Below are 18629 nucleotides of genomic sequence, written 5' to 3' on the forward strand. Positions count from 1 at the left end.
TACTGCAAAAGTGCAAAGTTTGTCACTAGAGAGCAGTGGCGGCTGGTGGAGCCAAACCAACCCACGGCGTCACGTTATTTTACACTAGTTGCTTCTTATCTCTACTTTCTTATGTTCAATGAAAAAATAAGCAGTAAAACAATGGCTTACAAGATTTCTTAAAAACAACATAATTTTATTCAATCCTGTTGTTTCCAGATTAACCATACAGGCCTAATGCAGAAAATAGATACAATTATCAAGGGTGTGAGCTGTAACAAGAAGCAGGCCAGAGTTCAACACCTGTGAAGGAAGCTGTGGGGAGCTTAACAGTCCTTCAGGGCTGCTACAACAAGCTAACTGTTGCTAACACAAGTAGCTAGAACAATGGATGGCATTTTAAAAGCTGATCAAATGTGAGCACATGTTTTGTATGTTCAATCTTAGTCTACCATGTACCATGTATTTATTGCAGTAAAATAAATGTACTGTAGTGGAGAACAAAAAAGAATATAATAATGAGGATTGTGTACAAGTACAAGTACAGTACTTGAGTAAATGTACTTTCCACCACTGACAACCAATATAAACAATCGTTTTAGCTTCAGTGAGCATTAACTGGGACCGGCCTGTCCTGATACAACCTTTTCTTTATGAAATTAGCAGCACCAATTTACATCAGAAATTCTGTCACACAGATTTAGATCGAGGTGGATCAACTCCGCTGTGCCAAAAATAGACGTTTTGTTTGAGTTTAGTCAAGTTCACCCTCCATACAGCTCTAATCTGAAGCGAAATCAGGCTTCCTCTTTATGACTCTGATGTTTACACTACTGTATGTCTGCTGGTAACGATGAGTGTGTAACATCCCTGATAGATCAAGTATTGATCTCTCTCTCTCTCTGTCTCGCTCTCTCTCTCTCTCTCTCTCACACACACACACACACACACACACACACACACACACACACACACTGTGCCTTTCTGGTCTGCCAGCACCCTGATTAAACTTCTAAAGCAGATTGCATAATACACACAACAGAAGCAGGGCAGTGGAGATTTAGAACAGCAGCCTTTCTCTCTCTCTCCCTCTCTCTGATGAAGGGATTGCATAAGGAAGGAGAAGGGATGGATTCAGGTTATGGTGGCTCTGGGAGCCAGTGTGAGTGATTAGACCAGACACACTCAGGCAACTCGAGCTCACTCCCTGTCTGGAGAGGAGGGATGGAGGGATGTGAAGGAGAGACAGACACAGACCGGCCTTCCAGGCTGTCAACCCATTCCACTTGACTGCTGTTCTATTCCTGACCAGCCTGTGTGCTGATCCAAAAATAAAATGTTATGAAGGAGTGGGCGAGCACTTGCCTATGCAGCAACGCTCCCCCTCCTCCCCTAAAAACACACATATACACACTTAACTACTCACATTTAGAACAAACAAACAACGTCTCTCATTAATTGTGTCATTTAGGCAGCCCTTCTCTGGTGTAAAGATTGAAAACTCATCAATAAAAGAAAACAAACTCCAGATGTTCATTTAAGGGATACATTTGAAAAGAAAAAAGTGCTAAATAAGAAAAATGAACACATTAAAAACACACACACACACATATATATATATATATATCAACATATTTCCCACATTTCTGAGTTGGCCTCTTTTAGATGAAAGCATATTCTCCTATGTAACATCTAGCAACAATATGGTACACCATTATTATCTTCTATTGACATTGGAATGTTTTTTAAGTTTTTCAACTTCACTGATTCACCGGTGGGTCATTACAAACTTGTGCAGTGCGACCAAACAGTCCACCAAAATTCTAAATTCTAGATTTTCAAAGATACCAAAGTTTTAAGACATGTAAGATTCAATTTTGAGGAAATGTGTATAATTCGACACACAAGTCATGGCTCAATGTCTATATTCCCTCACAGATTAATTAATTAATTAAAGATCACAGATTAGCACGCTGTGTCTGGTTTGTTGAATGTGTACAAAAACAGAAATGTAAAAACAACAAAAATTGTCAAGAAATAGTTCCAGAACGTTACTTCCCCTAAAACCACATTTTTACATTTCTGTTTGGATACATATGAATTAAAAACCACCTGGTAGATATTAAATAGTGAGCTTTACAGGTGTTGATAAGAAGATCAGTCTCATTTGTATCCATTATGTACGAAGATGGAGTCAGGACGTGTTTAGCTTCGCTAAGCATGAAGTCCGCATCGAGGGGAAAGAGCTAGCCTGGCTAACTCTAAAGCTATCTTGTTTGTTTAACCCGTACATGAAGAGAGATGTAACAACGACACTCTGCGATTTTAAAGGCGAGTTAGGTGTTGGAACTTTTTATTGACATTTTAATTTGTGAGCTTTAGCAGGTGCTGGTGGGCATATTTCTTCTGTTTGGACAGAGTTAAGCTAGCTGTTTCCCCCTACTTCCAGTGTTTATTGGTAAGCTAGGCTAAACACATCCTGCCTCCAGCTCCATAGCCGACGCAAAGACACTCTCCGAAAGAAAGTAAATAAGCGTATTTCCCAAAATGTTGAACCAGTTTTTTTGTAGCTTCTCAAGTGGAAATGAAGGGGGAAAGGCATTAAATGTTCTGTCATATTACTTTAACACCAGAAGCTAATGTCAAACTCAAACAAGGAAATTGTAGTTACAGCTCAAGTTTTCTTCTCTTCCTTCAGTAGACAGCTTGGCATGGGCATTTCCAGTGATAAAGTTCTAATTTACTGTGCTTATACCCTCGACCACAGACATCTGTACACACATGCCCTTTCTCTGTTTGCATCGCCTGTGTAAAACACACACCGCCTCACACACAAAGCTCCTTATACCTTCAGTAATCAAGCACATGGGATTCCGCTCTGAATGAAAATATTTAATGTGAAACACACTCCACTGTTATATAATCTTTGCTGATGTTTACTGACCTGAGGATTTCCATACCACACAATCCACAAAAGATCTCATTATGTACGAACCCCCCCCCCCACACACACACACACACACCCACACACCCACACAATGGAATATTCAGAAGCAGTCAATCAAGAACAGCAAACTGCTTCTGAAAGTGTCACTATCTCGTCGCCACATGACATAAAATAAATGAAGGGAGGATGCACTTTCTCCCCTCATTTTCCACCAGTCAGTCACTGTTTTGCTCCGAGCAGTGAAACTCGCTGAGTGTGCATTGTGTGTATGTGTGTGTGGTTATGTGTTGTCCCATTACATAAGGACGGCAGCAGCGGTGGAATGGAAGTGACCACTGGCTCAGTAACTGCTTTACAGCATGAGGGTGTAAAAAGCGTAATCTCGCAGCTGGATGGAAGACAGAAGCCTGCAGTCGATTTGAATAGCTCCCTTTAGTGTCTTCATTACATGGTCAATTATCTGGGCCTTAGATAACAGCACTTTTTCACCAGAGGACAATAAAACTCGAGCAGCACCAGAACTACATTTCCTGAACGTGTTCCTGCATTGCGGGTAATAAGGTTCTGACAACGGACCACTGGGCTCTGAAGTTGTCTAAATGCTTAATAAATCTATGAGAAAGTACATTAACAGACAGGAAGTGAAGGGAAATGATGTTGCAAGCGCACAGTCCTGTGTCAGTGTGTGTCAGTATGGCTGTTGGACACATTACGTGAGCTTGTGCTGCCCTCTAGTGGAGCTGAAGGTTTACTGCGTCAGCTGATCACACAATGCCTGGAAGCTGAGACATATAGAGATTTCATTTATAAATTTTTTTGCCTGCTTATTCTTATATGGGGTTACATATCCCAGCATGCACTGGGAATCACCCTGACTGTCCCAGTCAGTTGCAGGGATTACACAGCTAGGCAGTGTCTGGAGCTTCTACTAATGTGGGTGCCATCAGTCAAACTGGCTTTCTTGTTGAGAGGCAGGCCAATTTATGTAGAAATTGACTTGAATATTAGAATGAGGGCCAAGGTAAGATCACAAGTGGGCAACCCCTATTACAGATTTGTATTAAATGAGATCCCTGACACTCCCAGAGGGATCAGCCCAATCTCGTGTTGCCTTCAAGTTAAAGTTTTTTGGGGGGTTTTTTGGCTGAAAAATGTGTTTTAGCGAACGTGTTAGCAGACAATTGCGTACAAAAGCGTTTATTTGCCGAAAACGGAAGTAAAAGAGGCTAAAAAGCACTAAAGGTAAAAACTAAAAAGGTATGTATTCAACGTTTTAAGCAAAAGATAAAGTAATTATTGATATAGTACAAACATAAAAAGATATTCAATACTAAATGTATTTATTATATTACTGCAGTACCATGGGAAATAAAATAGCTAATGATAAAACACATCTTTCAGGCTTTTGGCACTAATATGTCCTGCAGCGTTTGCGGGCAGCACCAGCCTTGATCGGCTATATATTCACAGTACACCTACAGTACAGTTCACAACTCCACATAACACTATCTACCTAGACTTTAGCTGACACTTATATTTACAAACTCCTATCAATTTATCTGTCTAGTCTGGATTGCGCTGAATAGCAGAACCGAGCAGCTTCATGTAGACAAGCTTCAGCCCACCAGAGGATGCTGTGGCTCACACAACTTCTTCAAATGCAGAGCCACGCTACCAAATACACTGCTCTGCACTTATGACATCAGGTTTATTGTGGTAAATGCAGGCTTTATAGTCCATAAGTGTTTAAATGGGAAAGAAGCCCCCAGCTAAAATTGACCTAATTGATACGTTTCCTCTTTGACAAAACTGCAGCTGATCAAACCTGATGCCTTTGGTTTGGTTTTCACAAATGTGCAAGTCAGTAACATGCAAGTGAGCCAACACTTTAGTGTGAAGTCGCATAATACGTTTAGTTTAGTAAGTTAGTGAGCCTTGAAGAAGTCTGCCAGTGAGTGAGAATGTCAGCTGAAATAATCAATGAAACGATTTGACTTTATCAGAACTAAGTAAAACTATTTAAGCATGTTGGCAGATTTTTTTTCCTTTTGTTTAAAGAAAAAGAAGATTCTAAGACTCAACACTAGAACAATGACTTGATTAATGCTTTTATATGAATTCATCTTTTCCTGGCTTTCACTAAGTCATGCACTGATTGCCTTTTCAGAGAGCATCAGAGAGTCTGTCGCTATTGTCAAAGCAGCATTCTGGGGTGAAGTGCCTTGTTCAAGGCCACCTCTGCGTGTGATTCAGGGAAGTGGCAGAGTTTCTCAATCATTTTCCCATCCAGAGCAGAGGATCTGAACCTCCCAGCCTCAGAGCAGCTACCACCTACCAGCTTCAAATCTTTCAGCTGCTGCTGCCCCAGGATGATATACTGCCATGGGATCCTGTCAATGCGTGTGAGTGGCTACTGTATCTTTTCAATAGACGTTCCAAATGATATGGCCATAACAGATGCAGGTCATGAATCAAAGGTCTTAAACCACCCGGCTAGCTGATCTGTTCAACAGGTGCTACTGTCCGATCTCCTCTGGATACACAACATGGAGGCACCACATAGAACTACACACCGAGTGTAACCGGCTCTCCTCTGCTGTCTGCTGTGTCCTTTCTACCTGTTGCAGGTCTACATCTGAGCCTCGCATGGACCACACTGACTATTCCTGCCTCGTGTGAACTGAGCTCGTGAACGCAATGACCCCATCAAATCAACAAAGCCTGAGAGGAAGGAGAGGAAAAAAGAAATATGTGAGCGAAAATTCTGTACAGCATATCAAAGCATAACTCTTGTACCTTTTTACTTGGCCCAACTCAAATTAGAAAAGCATAAAAGTGCTTGAAAAATAAGGATCACACATGTTTCGAATATGTTGAATTTTAATTGATGATAAATTGTGCTTTTGTAGACCCCAGACTTCGTATTGAAGTGGTTAATGGTGTTTTTTTAATGGACATAGGCTGGAAAATCAGAGGAGAAGAAAAATAATTGATGGCATTTGAGGTTGTTTTGTGGGGTTTATGTTTGATAGTTGAACTAGTTCCCTCAGCTGAACTGTAGGTTGCACCTGTGAATGCTATAAAATTCACCAGTTGGACTCAATCCAAGCTACATTAGAGAGACAACAGTGTGCACATGTACCACCAATAATCAAAAGTTTCTCCATAAGTATCAGTCTGTGGTTTAAAGAGACCCTAATCCGGTGAAACCAACAAGATTATTAATTAATTTTGAAGGATTTTTAGAGGCCTGAAGAGGTGAAAGCATCCAGTACTTCACAAAAACATTAGAGAAAATATAAACAGAATTTTGTGTCACAAGCATTTACCTTTCTTTTTTGCCATTATTACTTATTTTTGCATGACTATATTCACAGGTAGATTAAGTTAACTTGAATATACCAGCATTTCTCTTACTCCATCCCCAAACCACCCCACTCGACCCCCCCGTCTACCCATGCCAATCTCCAAATCTCCATCCTACTTACCTCTTGACCCCCACAAACAGGCAAGAAATACCAAAAATAAACATAATGTTTGCGTAGACTATGGAAGCCCATTTCTGCCAAGAAAAGAAAATACATGAAAGACTATGCATGATGAAGAAAAAATACTCATAGTAAGTCAAAATTAGAATGCATTTGATACAAAATTATGAGGTAGTCAGTTAAAATGTTGACTTACTATCTTGTAGTTTTGACTTACCATAAGTCTTTTGATTTTTATCATGCAGAAATCTTCATCCTTTTCTTTTCCTAGCAGAAATGAGCTTCCACAGTATCCACACACACAAACCTAAATACATATCTGCATCCAGTATACCCTGGGAATCTACACACATACATCAATAGATTTACAGATGTATAAACCAAAAAATAACATTTTTGCATGTGCATATGCATGCATGGAGTAAGGAGGGAACAAATCCTTTTGTGACTCCTTTGATTTATTTTGGGACCCCTTGGGGGTGTCCCAACCCTGAGGTTGGGTACCACTTCCCCAGTCTATGAATAAACTTAAAGCATATTTTTCTTTTCAGCATTTAACATAATAAATAGTTTATTTATATTTTGTTTATACCAATCCAACCCACTGACCTCAGAATGTGCACAGGAGGGTTCTAGATATAATTGTTATTAGGGACAAATAAGCAGTGTGTGATTTGGAAATGAATAGTCTTCTTACTGTGTATCGAAAAGTGATCAAATGGCTGGCAAACAACAGAACTGTTGGTAGGTTTGTGTTGTTGATATGAACTTTGTTTATGTTGCTTTCTGATGTGATCCAAGGTGCTGCAGATCTAATATTTCTCTGCTCCAGAGCCTCAACAGCTGCTGAAGTGCAGGTCTGAGCTCCCTGGTGGTTTTGCCAGTAAAGGAACACCGTACATGGGCTGATCTCCCACCTCCCTCGCCGCTCTGGATGGGAGAAACAGAATCTCATCTGGGAAGTAGAACACCCTCGTCGAAGCCCACCAAGGCCTGTTCCTAGTAACCCAGAGATGCCTGCTGGCACGGCATGAAACACATAACTCTTGTATGGGAGTGGATCTGAGGTTTACAGCTTGGGCTCCTTACCCAATTAGACTGGATCATGGAGGCAAAGCAAAATAGAGTGTTTTAAGTTTTTACAATGCCACAGGGGTCTTTAGAATGGATGGGTTCTGTTTGGGGGGTTGGGGATGTGGTGGGGGGCAAGGTGGGCTGGGGATATGCTATTCCCAAGTCTGTTTTATCACAGCCTGTCAGAGTAACCACACAGGTACACGAAGCAGCTGTTTGGTACAGAGGTACCAAAACCAAGCTAAAATTTTACTTAATTTGGTCACATAAAGCCATTGTGTACCCTGTCCTATAAGCTTCAAAAGATAAAACCATTCATTCTTCCCTATTATTAAAATATAATTCAATATTACATAAATATGAACAAAGATCAGTAAAAGGAGACTGAAGAAAAATCCCAAATCTTTATTTTCTTCGTACATTACACAAAATTATACAAAATGCAACTTAAACAAGACAAAAAAGAAAAGCTTACATGATAATAAATAGCCAAAAAGTAAGAGCAAGTAGATGAAAAGTAAATGATTGTGAGAAAATGCATTGGTTAATAAAATATATTACAACTCATTAATTTGGATGAACCAACTCTACCTTGTCATACTGTATGTGCAATACCCTGCACAGGTTTATGGATGTATTTATACAACATGAAAAGAGAGAAATATGGGGTAAATGTATGAAGTTAAGAGTGTGTTCAGATATCAGAAGTGCCAGGGGGAAATACGGCTGGCAAATTTGATATCTCCTCAGAAAGACTCAAAAGATTTGTGACAGTTAAATTATATACATAAAAATCAAACTCAGTCGTGTCTGTTTTGTGCTTCAATGCAAGTCTGCAACCTCCATTTCTGCTGGAGGCAAGAGAAGGCATGAGGGAGGACGGAGTCTTGAGTTTAAGGTAACAAGAGGATCGTGATGAATGTCTCATGGTATTTCAATCAACAACACCAATGACCGCACCATAACAGAAAAGGTCTGCTGCGAACAGACCACACGAAAGGACATACAAAATGTCATGACAGGGTTCCCCATCAGGAACTCCTGAAAACTTTCAAAAACAGAAAGAAACCCATTAAATTTAGCAAGAATGGTCCCAAAATTCAAAACATTACTGCAATTAATGTTCAGAATATAACAGCCTGTTGCAGTCGAGTCAGATTTTCTAACTCTAAACTTTATGTACAGATTATATCCCTAACCCTAGCCCTACTGAGGGCTGTTGGTGATCGCTTTGAGAATGTCACACGTGTTCTTGGAGATGACCTCTCTCAGCTTCCGCAAACGGCGAGGGCTGGAAGCGCCCACATAGCTCTCCGGCTGAAGGACGGCCATGCCTTCGTTTGCGTTGCCCATAATGATGACCTGTCCCTCAGCGGCAGCGCCCGTGATGTTCGGGCACGGGCAGTTCCAGTCCATGTTGAGGAAGGTGACCTCAAGAGGCTCCTTGCCGAAGAAGCGTAAACCCATCTTCTCATCCTTGAGGATCTCTTCCACAGTCACAAGGGCGTGGCCCGAGTCCTTCTCCTCTGTAAGCTCCGTCATGCGACCCAGGATGACGAAGTCGCTCCGGCAGAAGCTCGTCACCATCTTGCCTCTCGGCTTGCAGGCCTTGCAGTGGTGGTTTTTCGGGTAGGGGCACATATCCTCACAGGCTTCTTTAGATTCGAAGTTGTTGTCGTTGCCCTCACACCCTCCATAGATGAAGGACTGACACTGCCGCAGAGTGCTGCTGTAAGCCCAGCGTGGCTCGTAGGCCTTACAGGGGCCCTGCAGGCTGCGGAGCCCACAGGGGCCCGACACCTCGGGACCGCAGCACTGCATACACTCCTCAAATGTCTCAAACACCTTCCTGGGCTGCTGGCTTTTGTTGCTGCTGTGGCAGTGGGTGAAGGAGAAGCAGTTGTTGGTCTTGGGCTCGTAGTACCAGTTGACCCTCTCCAGCTCGCTCCCACAATCCTCTGGGTTATCAGGGGGTTTCAGACACTCTTCGGGCTGGCAGCGGGTCACATTCTTGGGCTTGGGGGTCTTGGGTGGCTCTGTGGACAGCACAGTGAGCGGGTGGTTGGCCTGCACTGAGCCAGATGGGTTCTGAGCCATGCAGGTGTAGATGCCTGAATCATGCGGCTGGGCGTTGTAGATGACCAGTTGGCCGATGTTAGTGACCACCATATTCTCTCGCACATGATTAGGCCTCATGACTACCCTCTCTACCCCCTCTGGCAGCTGCTTCTCCCAGGTGATCTCAGGCCGGGGGCGACCTGTCACGTCACACAGGAAGCTGGCTGTGTCACCCACGTTTACAGTCTGGTGAGCGGGGCTGCTGACCACGACGGGTGGCTGAGGCTCGGTGGGAGGTGGGACAGTCGCCTGAAGAGGAGCAGTGGTAGGGCGAAGGGTGGTCGCCTGGGGCAGCGAGGGGCTGGTGTTGGGCCAGGTGAGGTGGAAGCGGCAGATGACAACAGACAGGGTGATGCCCTTGGAGCACGCCTCTGCGTCCATGTAGCACTTGTTGTAGTAGGTCATGCCGTCAGAGGCGCAGGTGAAGTGCGGCTCCCTCTCGCAGCGGTCCCGGCATTTACACACCGGCTGGCCGTCCCAGATGTCACACTCAGACCCCTGCTGGGTGCACATAAAACTGGCGCAGGTGGCTTCCTTGGGCATTCCCATGGGGCCTTTGTTCCCGTCCACGTAACGGGCTGCCACACAACTCCGATTCCCACACACATTTTGGCAACACTTCTCAAAGGACTCACACTCCTGTAAGAGGAGAAGGGAGAAATTACCGATACAGGAGGCTGCGTGCATCTGGAAGGCATTTTCATACAGAATTGAGATTCATTAGAATTGACATAAATTTGACAGATGCAAGTGGATAAAAACATATCAAATAATAATACAGAAACTGCATGCAAAATAACTTCACATTTAAAATCTGTCATGTGGTTAAGGATACTTTATTCTAAAAGGTTACTTTACTGAAATTACCTGATCAGATTCACACTCTCGTGTACAGGTGCTCATGGCATCCACCCACAGGTTGGGGTTCATGTCATTAGGGCAGATCCCCGCGTGTGAATAGGCGATTTGAGGCAAAACTCCGACCTGGTGCTCCATCCACACTGACACACACGCCAGGAACCAGATCCAGCGTGGAAACAGCATCCACCACATCTCCAGAGCGGAACACAACTCAACAAGTGGTGAAGATTTTATTTTTTTTTATTTTTTAGGTGGAGATTTCTGTGATCCAGCAGTAAGCAAACTCCACTTCTCTGAATATAAAAGCAGGTATGACGACTATACAACTCAAAGGCGCATCGCACGTGTGTGAGTCAGCGCGTCAGGACGATGTGTGTCATCTGATTGATCCAGTCTGATATCCCTCCTCTGCAGCGATGATGCTCTATTTATACTACCGATCTGCAGCCATCACCGTTAACATGACTCGCGAAGTTACTCGCCACATGACAGTTATGAGTTGCTCCTGAGATGATGGAAGAACCTTTTTAAAAAGTCAGTGGTAAGCTTTGGGCTGGGACTGGCGGGGCACCTGCCTGTTAAAAGGATTGCTGGTAACCCCGTTTAACCCTTTGCGGGCTCCAGCGGCGCCAGAGCGCACTGTGCGTAAAGACGCACGGAGAGAAGAGACTCAAAGGCAATTTATTACTTTAAAAACCAGACATATTATTTAACGATTGTACGAACTAAAACCACATGTTCGGTTAACACAAACTGAGAATGTCTCAATTCAACCGCGTGTGTGCTGCACTGTATGTTTTTACTTTATAGTTGCAATACTTGCTGTATAATGCTGTACGTGTACGCACATTAATTGTACTTTAATATATATTGACTATGACGGTACACTATTCTCATTTTGATATTTTGAATCAATAGCCTATATTTTGACTTACCTGCTGAAAGAATAGAAATCCATGCAATAATAACTGAAATGATTTCCTCAACATTTTTATTCTCATACTTTCAACACATTTGCTTTTGCTGCAACAAAATGTTTAATAAACACTTCAGAGTCTGTAGGTGCTCTTTGTCAAGTTGTGTGGAGAAATTCTATTTAGATTTGGTCTCTTTTATAAAACAGATCAGGCTCTTGGAAAATACAAATATTTTTAATACATGTATGTTTTATCCCACAGGAAATGTACGAGGATGTGCTTAACAAACGTTGGGGGTTTAATTATTTCCTTCTAATATTATACTTGGGAATTTTTCCTTCACATTATTATAATGTTTAATAAAACTCTTTCACATTCATGATACATATAACAAACTGATTAGTCATAAAGAAAGGAAGTGGAGAAAATGATCCTCTTAGTATTTTGCTGCATTATTTTACTAAATGCACGAATACTACATTTCTTTCAGGTTTGACGTGATTATATAAAGTGAAATGTGCTCAAATAAATAAATACAGATACATTTACACTCCTCAGTTTGGTTCCCGTTAATTAAAAGTCTGACATCAACTACGTAAAAAAACAGCTCACTGAAAAAGGGAAATTCTACCAATTCAAAAATGTGCAGGCTTATAACTTTCATGTACAGTCAATGTCATATTAAATAAGAGTTTTTCCTGTCTCAGTACCTACATGTGACCAGTGATATGTGACTGCTGCTGCACAACAATTTCCATTCTTTCACCAGCTGGACTTAAACTTCACAAAGCATGTCTTTGTACACAGGATGAGTTGTGTCAGTACAACCACTGTGTGGATTTCTGGAAATTTACAGACTCGTTCTCAAGATGCACAAGTTCCAGAGAAACTTGTACAAATACAGGAAGTAGGACATTATATTGACAAGAAAAGCTTAATTGCAACATTATAACAAGTTATCACCCAACACTCACAAGTTTTCATTTATGAGTTTTGCTTCATACCTAAGACTTAAAATAGCAAACACAACTCTAGCTTTGAATGCACCCCTTTTCAAATCTGACTCGTAGGCCAGCAGAGGTGAGATGAGGACAATACAATAAAAAAAAAAGACTTTGAAGATCAGGTGATGTACTCCACAGTGGGCGTGCGCGTTGGCAGAGCAGTTAATGAATGAAGGTGTTATTATAATTTGCACCGCTCATTCCTTTCCTGTGTAAACTACTTCGATTGGTTTCCTCCACAGTTCAGCTGAGGACAGGGGAGCTATTAGACCGCCTCCCAGTGCAATAACAGTGGACTCCTGCTGTGTCAAAGTGTTTGTGCAGGAGATTGTTTGTTCTTGATGCAGACATGGTGATTTGTGTGTATGTGTGTGTACGTGTGTGTGTGTATGTGTGTGTGTGTGTGTGTGTGTGTGTGTGTGACAAGCAATTAAATAAAGCCTGTTTATCTCGAGCTTGCTGAGCTTCCAGGGCTGCAGGTCTCAATCCTGTAAGGATTATATTTACTCCATCTCATTGCCAATGACAAGCAGCTGCATACATTGTACGTATGATTAACTACATCAGTGTATTTACACAGCTATATACTGTGCGTCTGGGTCTTTCCTGTAATCTATGAACTGACTTCAAACCCAACATTCTTCTAGTTCTCTTATCTGGTCACTTTCTGTACTACAAAAATCTTTGTTGACATATACAAACTTTTCATTTGATACTAAATTTAAAGAGCTCAATATCCCGTCATTTCCCCAGGACAGGAAGAAGGCGGCTCACCTTACACGGCCCTCACACAGTCTGAACCTGTCATGTACAAATGACACGTTCCATACGGAGGTGGAATTAATAAACTCCTGTCAAACCCAGTGTAGACGGATACATCTCGGGGCTACAAATCCGTAGAAAATGATAGGCTTATTCTTTTTAAGTCAGGAAAACATCAACACACAAGGCTTTTCGTGGAAAAAAAAAAAATAGGAACCCTGAAAAGCACAAAATCATCCAATGGCACGCCCTCAGGCCAGAGGTTATTTGAGGATTCGAGCTTCAATAAAAGTAACAGCTACTAGAAACTTTCCTCAACTAGATTTCTGTGTAATTTGGAGAATGAAACGCCACACCAGTGACTTTAGATAAGATAGATGATCAATGTATGTTGCAAGTTTCAGGCCCTTGAGTCCAGTGTCAAACTAAACAGCTCCACAAGCTCAGCTTGGCTGACTTTAGACTATTAAGCACCTGATAATGAGCTTACTGTAACATGTAAAGTACTGTACAGTACACACACACACACACACACACACACACACACACACCAAATATTCACAAAACAAAAACAAACAAACAAAACATTTAAAAGAAAGAAAACAACAGAAACAAATTCACCCCAGCATGAGACGTGCAGAAACAAAAACTATGAATAGCATATACGTCAACGAGGGTTTATGCATAACACTGAAGCATGACACAAGATAAAAACACTAAAAGTTAAAGGAATAGTTCAGAATTTTGGGAAAATATGCTTTCTTGCCACGAGTTAGATGAGAAGATTGATACCACTCTCTTAATTGTCCGCTCAATATAAATTTACAGCCAGCAGGCGGTTAGCTTAGCTTAGCATTTAGCATTTAGACTGGAAACAGGTGGGAAACAGCTAGCCTTGCTTCAGGGAGAATTCAACTTCAGCAAGTCACTGCTCCCGCCCAACAATTAGACCGGCACATACCTTCCGTGCAATTGCACCTTGTTATTTTTACACTTTGTTTTTAAAGGATTAAACAAGCATGATATAACATGTTAATTAGTGAGCTGCGGAGAGTTAGATGAGAAGACTGATACCACTTAGTGTCTGTCCTCTAAATACGGAGTCACTGCCAGCAGCCGATTGGCTTGGGGCCGGGAGACAGGAAATGGGGAAACATTAGCCTGGCTCTGTCCAAAGGAAACTGATTAACACATCATATCCCCGGTAAAGCCACAACTTGTTGTTTTTACACTTCAGTTTTTATACGAATTTGACAAATGAGATGTAACGTTTTAACTAGCTGCTGGCTGTAGCCTTATATTTATCGGATAGACAAGAGAGTGGTATCAATCTTGTCATCTAACTTTCAGCAATAAGCGTATTTCCCAAAACATTCCTTGAACCATTTTCATTTAATTAAAATGTATTATACTTAAATGGGTTCTTTATTGTAAACTAACATGTAAATTATCATCTTATTTTGTCTGTAAGTGGGTCTGTTGTCGATCATATGGTACAATGAAAGAGAAATCCACCTCAGTTGTAAATGAGCCAGCAGGTTTTCATACCTGAAGATGATTTTGAAACTTATGGAATAGTTTGACATTTTGGGAAATAAATCACTTTCTTGTCGAGAGTTAGATGAGAAGATTGATACCACTCTCAAACTTGTATGCTAAATATAAAGCTACAGCAAGCAGCCGGTTAGCTTAGCTTAGCACAAAGAGTGGTAACAAGGGGAGGCAGCTTGCCTGGCTCTGTCTGAAGGTAACAACATAGGGATTAAACAAACAAAATTTAACGTGTTAATTAGAGGTGGCAGATTTTGTTACCTTTGGACAGAGCCAGGCTAGCTGTTTCCCCCCGCTTCCAGTCTTTATGCTAAGCTAAGCTAACTGGCTGCTGACTGTAGCTCCATACTTAGTGTAAACACATAAACCTTTTCATTGAACTCTCGGCAAGAAAGCTAATAGTGTATTTCCACAAATGTTGAACTATTCCTTTAACCTTTTTAGACAACTGTGGGTGGCCCAAATATAGTAAAAGAACATTCTGAAGACCTATCAGCTTGGTATTCACAAACTTAACATTGAGCAACACTCTGACGAAACCTGAATAGTGTGTGGAAAGAAAAACAAGGAGCTTCTTGCTTTGTCACCACTTTGCTGAAGTTGTTTTCAATCTTCCTCTCACTTCTGGTTCCTGCGCCTGCAGCACAAACTGACGGGGCAAGTCAGCAGACGGCCAGAGCCAAGCCTCCCTGCCATGTCATGTAGCTTTGCCCATAGGCAGGGACATTACTAAGCAAGCTGGCAGCAGAGCACTCATTCATCCCGGGCCATCAGCATCTGTCAGTTTTGGCAAGTCGGAGAGACAAAGACAGTGTGTGTACGGCATCAGTAATTGGAGGAAAACATTGAGAAATGCTAACCGCAGCTTCTCTGTAAAACACCAGCACACTGGGGCAAGAGACATCTTGCTGCCAGGGATCTGAGGTGAACTCGTCTTCTTAGTGCCGTGTGTGTTTCTACTGGATCAGATTACTTTCTCTTAAGCCTCTTAATCCTAAATCAATCCTGAGAGCAACATCTGACCCCCCCCAAAAAAATCCATTGAGTAGTCACGCTAATTGTTAAAATATGCAAAAAGTCAATAAACAACGAAATCTTGAAAGCTTGTTCATCTGATTGTCTGAACAGTATGCGCCACTCAATGAAATTAATTGTTTGACATTTGGAAATCATCATCTGCTGTGTTCAGACACAATGTCACAGGCTATATGTGTGTGTGGTAACCTCCATGGATGGATACTACTGACACTGCAGTAATAACAGGACTTCTGCTGGTGTTTAAGACAACTGGTGACAGTCCAAGAGAGAAATTAGGGGTGAAAAAAAAACCCATTTTATTTAGTGAGGTACACAAGTTTATATTAGGTGCTAGAGATACTGAAACAAGGTTTCAGTGAAGGCACCGGAGACATTTGTGCTTCTAGTGGATCCCTGATTGACTGTGAGCGCACTCTAGTGGACGACTGGAATAATTACATTCTCATTTAGTTTCTTTTTCGTATTACATTTCACCATGTGTACTCAGCTCACCAGGAATATTTCTGCTAGGTCTGTTGTTAAATACTGTATACACTCAGTTGATTGGGAACACTTTGGTTTTATAACTGTCATAGAGAGATGTTAATTCAACTTAATGGTCATTTTGGAGGCTGCAGTTTGTGGTGCGTTATACCGAGAGGTGTCCCTAATATTTTCACCACCCCGTTTCTTTATATCAATGCTGATTTTAGCTACCAATGCACTCAAATAAAACAGCCCAGCATTTGCTAGGTGTACCTAATAAAATAGTAAATGGATATTCTATGAAGACACATTTTGATAAAAGTCTAAATTTTCCGACAGCGATGTTATTTCCAGGTTACTGAAAGCATTTGGCTGGAAACATGGCTAATACACCTAATTTAAAATCAGCTATACACTGTCTGCAGTGGTGGAAGTAGCTAAGTACATTTACGGTACTTAACTACACTATTGAGGTACTTGTACTTTACTCTACTCAACTACATTTCACAGGGAAATATTGTACTTTATACTTCACTGCATTAACTAATAATAACTATTAATAACTAGTAACTTCACATGATCTTAATAGTTATTTTGCAAAGTAAGATTTTACTTTCAAAAACATATGAACTGTTTGTAAAATATGATGCATATTTCAGTGCACAAAATCTGCTTATGAGTAGTTTTGTTTAGAAAAAGAAGTGACAAAATCTGCCAGCGCTGTAAGAATATTCCAACCTGTTTTTAATGCCAATGAACTTGTTTCAAGTATTTTCTAAAATGCAATTTTTCATAAATCTAGTATAGCAAACTGCCAATTGTTTTTGTTTCAAGCTATAGAAATTCCTTTCTAGAGCATTTCTTAAACAAGTTCATTTAAAATAAAAACTAAATTATCCGGGGCGCCCCAGCAGCTGGCCTGGCAGAGCACACGCACCATGTATCAAGGCTGAGTCCTTACAGCGGTCGGGGTCCAGTTCCAGCCCGGCGCCCTTTGCTGCCATCCCAAGGCAAAAAAAGCCTGAAAAATTCATCGTGAATAAACAAAAACAAAACTATCCTCACTGCAACAACCAATTTATTCACTTTTTTTTAAATAAAATGAGGTCTACAGGACTCAATCCTTTCACTTGTAAACTGAGTTTACAAATCTATTACTTCCTACAATGCCTACTTGCAAGACAACACACAAACATTGGTCTTCCTTTTTTTTAATAAAGGCATTATCATATTTCATATTTTGGTGGTACAGAATTCAAGTTTTTATAGATTTGGTTCACAAAAGAATCACATTTTTAACTGCAAACTTCCCTAGATGAGACAATTCTTTAAAAAGTAGCTTAAATAATGGTACAGTACAAAAATAAGTGGGTTTATCACAAAAGTGTATGATTTTTCTTATGAGGAAAGTACAGTGGCACAGTATGTTTCTTTGTAGAAAAAAATACAATAAAAAAGTTCCTCCATTTTTTTTTTGTTTTTTGTTGTTGCTGTTTTGCAGCAGACAGCCAATTAGAAAATGATACATTCACTGGCTTGCTTAATCCCAAAGGCAGAAGGCACTAAAGAACAGACTCGGATCAACTAGAACTCGGACGAGAACTACGGCTTGTTTTTTCCTATTTAGAAGCCGAAGCGACAGCGTTTGCCACACAGGACAATACAGTCAGTGCCACAAACTTCACACAATCACAGGCGAGTATGTAAATGTCCTGATGTGGGTTCAGACAAACACAACTGTTTGCAACTGCTAATTGATCCAAGTCTGCAAAGGAGTTCAGACTTAATTCAAAACCAGCAGTAAGTGCCCTGGAAAAAAAGGTACTCTTCAGTTCCACTGCCAGGTTTGAAGTTCAGAGTCAGACTGAACTGAGCTGAGCTGATCCTCAACCCTGGTTTGTAACATTGGGACAAAAAGCGGTTCTACTGTGTCAGTCCTGCATCTTTAGCCATGCCGTAGAAGATTCCTCTCTGTGATAAGAGGTTTGAAGGAGTATCAAACTCTGCTATCTGTCCCTTGTCCAACACCAGCACTCTGCAAGAAGAGAGAGGAGAGAATGACCGCAATGCTAAAAAGGCTGAATTCCACCTTCTTATCACCATGTTGCATATCATCAAATCCAGTTTGCATCATTGGTGTGACCATAGTTACCTGGAAGTACAGTATTGCCAAAGCAGACTGTACAAGGTTTACAAGATATAATCATTTTGAATCTTTAAAGGAAAACCTGATATGCACATTTATACATATTTTAAATTATATATACAGTATATGTACAGTACATACGGCACATTCCTAAAGGCATTTTCAGACATGGAATATGTAACTTAGCAGTCTTCATCTATCTGTTAAAGTAATGGCTTTTTAGCATTCAGACATACTGTAGGTGTCGGTTACATAAATATTTGTCATGACTTAATTCAG

The 18629-nt window shown here is 41.1% G+C and overlaps 2 protein-coding genes and 1 long non-coding RNA gene across 7 annotated transcripts in view; 1 reads left to right on the top strand and 2 right to left on the bottom strand.

Annotated features, from left to right (window-relative positions):
- Positions 1-5107: 5107 nt before the first annotated feature.
- LOC122867945 lies at positions 5108-7549 on the top strand. The gene is made up of 3 exons (XR_006376024.1): positions 5108-5328; positions 5554-5677; positions 7247-7549. It is a non-coding gene; the product is annotated as an uncharacterized LOC122867945 (long non-coding RNA).
- Positions 7550-7884: 335 nt separating this feature from the next.
- On the bottom strand, positions 7885-11159 carry wfikkn2b (WAP, follistatin/kazal, immunoglobulin, kunitz and netrin domain containing 2b). Its single transcript, XM_044179592.1, has 2 exons — positions 10474-11159; positions 7885-10245 (listed from the first exon to the last, which is right to left on the bottom strand). The coding sequence occupies exons 1-2, from the start codon at positions 10657-10659 to the stop codon at positions 8695-8697; spliced, it is 1737 nt and encodes a 578-aa protein (XP_044035527.1). The 5' UTR covers positions 10660-11159; the 3' UTR covers positions 7885-8694.
- Positions 11160-17264: 6105 nt separating this feature from the next.
- The window catches only part of abcc3 (ATP-binding cassette, sub-family C (CFTR/MRP), member 3), a 60234-nt gene continuing 58869 nt past the window's right edge, over positions 17265-18629 (bottom strand). For all 5 annotated transcript variants that reach the window (XM_044178391.1, XM_044178393.1, XM_044178395.1 and 2 more), the window contains one exon: positions 17265-18239. In XM_044178391.1, coding sequence (XP_044034326.1) covers positions 18128-18239 — 112 coding nt within the window. In that variant the 3' untranslated portion in view covers positions 17265-18127. The remainder of the gene's footprint in view (positions 18240-18629) is intronic.

Source organism: Siniperca chuatsi, linkage group LG20, assembly GCF_020085105.1.
Source record: "Siniperca chuatsi isolate FFG_IHB_CAS linkage group LG20, ASM2008510v1, whole genome shotgun sequence".
NCBI lineage: Eukaryota > Metazoa > Chordata > Actinopteri > Centrarchiformes > Sinipercidae > Siniperca > Siniperca chuatsi.

Bases quoted from the DNA above. Each gene is read 5' to 3' on its own strand.
- wfikkn2b (XM_044179592.1), bottom strand. From the start codon at position 10,659: ATGTGGTGGATGCTGTTTCCACGCTGGATCTGGTTCCTGGCGTGTGTG. The intron at 10,246-10,473 runs GTAATTTCAGTA...CTCCTCTTACAG, and splicing joins GAGAGTGTGAATCTGATCAG to GAGTGTGAGTCCTTTGAGAA.